We start from the raw sequence: 1,575 nt of genomic DNA, 5'->3' as shown, positions 1-1,575 counted from the left end.
TTTGGACATGGCAAATGGCACCCATGGACACACTGAAGAAATTGTATTGGATGTAAGAGAGGAGACAGCAAAACTTGGTACACACTGTGTCAACTTGCAATATCCTCCTTGCTACATTTTGGTCTGCATGAGCTGAATGAAAGCTGAGGGGCTGGATGGCTTACCACAAGGCATTCTTCCAATCACGCTGCTCTCAAGATCCTTTATGATCATGACTGCAAATGGCGAGAAAAAGACAGTGACAAGACAGCAATTACCTGTTACACCCACATACACATTCACAGATTATCAATCACAAGCACAGACAATTGAATATTGCATTGTCAACATCAGCATGCCTCCATCTGGCAGTCTTACACCATTCAATGCATATGTGGCATTGTCACAAAGCCATGACAGAGACACAATTCAACTGTTGTGCAACTTCAATGAAAGGTTATTCATGCAACATCCAAGTGAATATCTTTGACTGGAGGATCAACAGCTGGCAACACTAGATCACAAGACACACATTGACTGGGAGAGAGTGAAAACAGCATAAAATCCAGTACAATTTCCATTACAATTGAGAATCATTTTCCAGTAGAGCAGTGTCTTGTATATCTCTTGTGTGTGAACTGTGTCAAGTACCTAGCATCACATGTCAACCCCCTGAGCTGAATTGGAGTTTGTTTTTGGGAGGATTGCAGTTGACAAAAAATGCACAATGAATTTTGGGGGGCAGTGACCTTGTAAACAAGGTGATGAAACTGTGGTGGTAATGATTGAAAATCATTTTTGTGTCCATCCATTCATACCTGGGTACTTGCATCCAAGTCCTGCAGGCATCTGTCAGTGGCCTGTCAAACAGATGTATAAATTCTGTGAAGAACACAACCTCCAAGAAGTCTGGGCATACCTATGGGAAAATTGGTGCTTCTGTGGCCATTGGGAGCTTTGGGCATGGTCTGCAGAACCTAATGAGATTCTGAGATTAAAAACTACTATGGTTATGGAAAGCCAGTAAGTCAGTTCAACCAGAAGGCACAAATCATGGATCACACTCATCTTTGACAACAGCTGGCATTGCATAAAGGTGGATTTTCTACACCATTTTTCAAAACCCTGTGTGGACCTTTTGGTGTGGATCTTAATTATGAAGCTTGTTCCATCATATCATAACAAGCTGGACCACTTACTGAATAATATGAGCTGCTTCCAAGAGCTATCTTCATGGTGGAAGTCTTTCAAGCACAAATGGCAACATGCAAGCAACACACCTATCACAATTCCATTAAATGATAAATACCAGCCAGATACCCACAAGTGGGTGTGTACTTGCCCATATTTTGTGAAAAGCCAGTTCCTCATTTGCAAGCATCTCATACAAAGTGTACATATGGTCAGCCCAATTTTTTTCTTGGAGGTTCAGCACCGTTGAACATTACCTCTCTGGTCCCATCCAACACTTATCACCCTGGACAACAGCCTCCCACATCCCTCCATCACTTTGGAGCAAGTAGACAGAGGTGCAGAAACTGAGGGGGACATGCTGAGGTTGGAGGGAGAGATGTTGGATGAGGGCAGAGATGAGGA

At 42.9% G+C, this 1,575-nt stretch overlaps 1 protein-coding gene across 1 annotated transcript; it reads left to right on the top strand.

Moving 5' to 3' along the window:
• Window positions 1-745: 745 nt before the first annotated feature.
• Window positions 746-1,168, top strand: F5J12DRAFT_679897 (uncharacterized protein; the record flags this gene model as incomplete). Its single annotated transcript, XM_051740228.1, has 2 exons — window positions 746-1,002; window positions 1,060-1,168. Coding segments are annotated over 2 exons (366 nt in total), but the record flags the coding sequence as incomplete, so codon positions are not given.
• Window positions 1,169-1,575: the final 407 nt, after the last annotated feature.

Source organism: Pisolithus orientalis (assembly GCF_024613125.1).
Source record: "Pisolithus orientalis strain OTSU chromosome Unknown F5J12scaffold_107, whole genome shotgun sequence".
Classification (NCBI taxonomy): domain Eukaryota; kingdom Fungi; phylum Basidiomycota; class Agaricomycetes; order Boletales; family Pisolithaceae; genus Pisolithus; species Pisolithus orientalis.
Note: the sequence above shows the minus strand (reverse complement) of the source record. Positions and strands in the feature narration are given on the sequence as shown.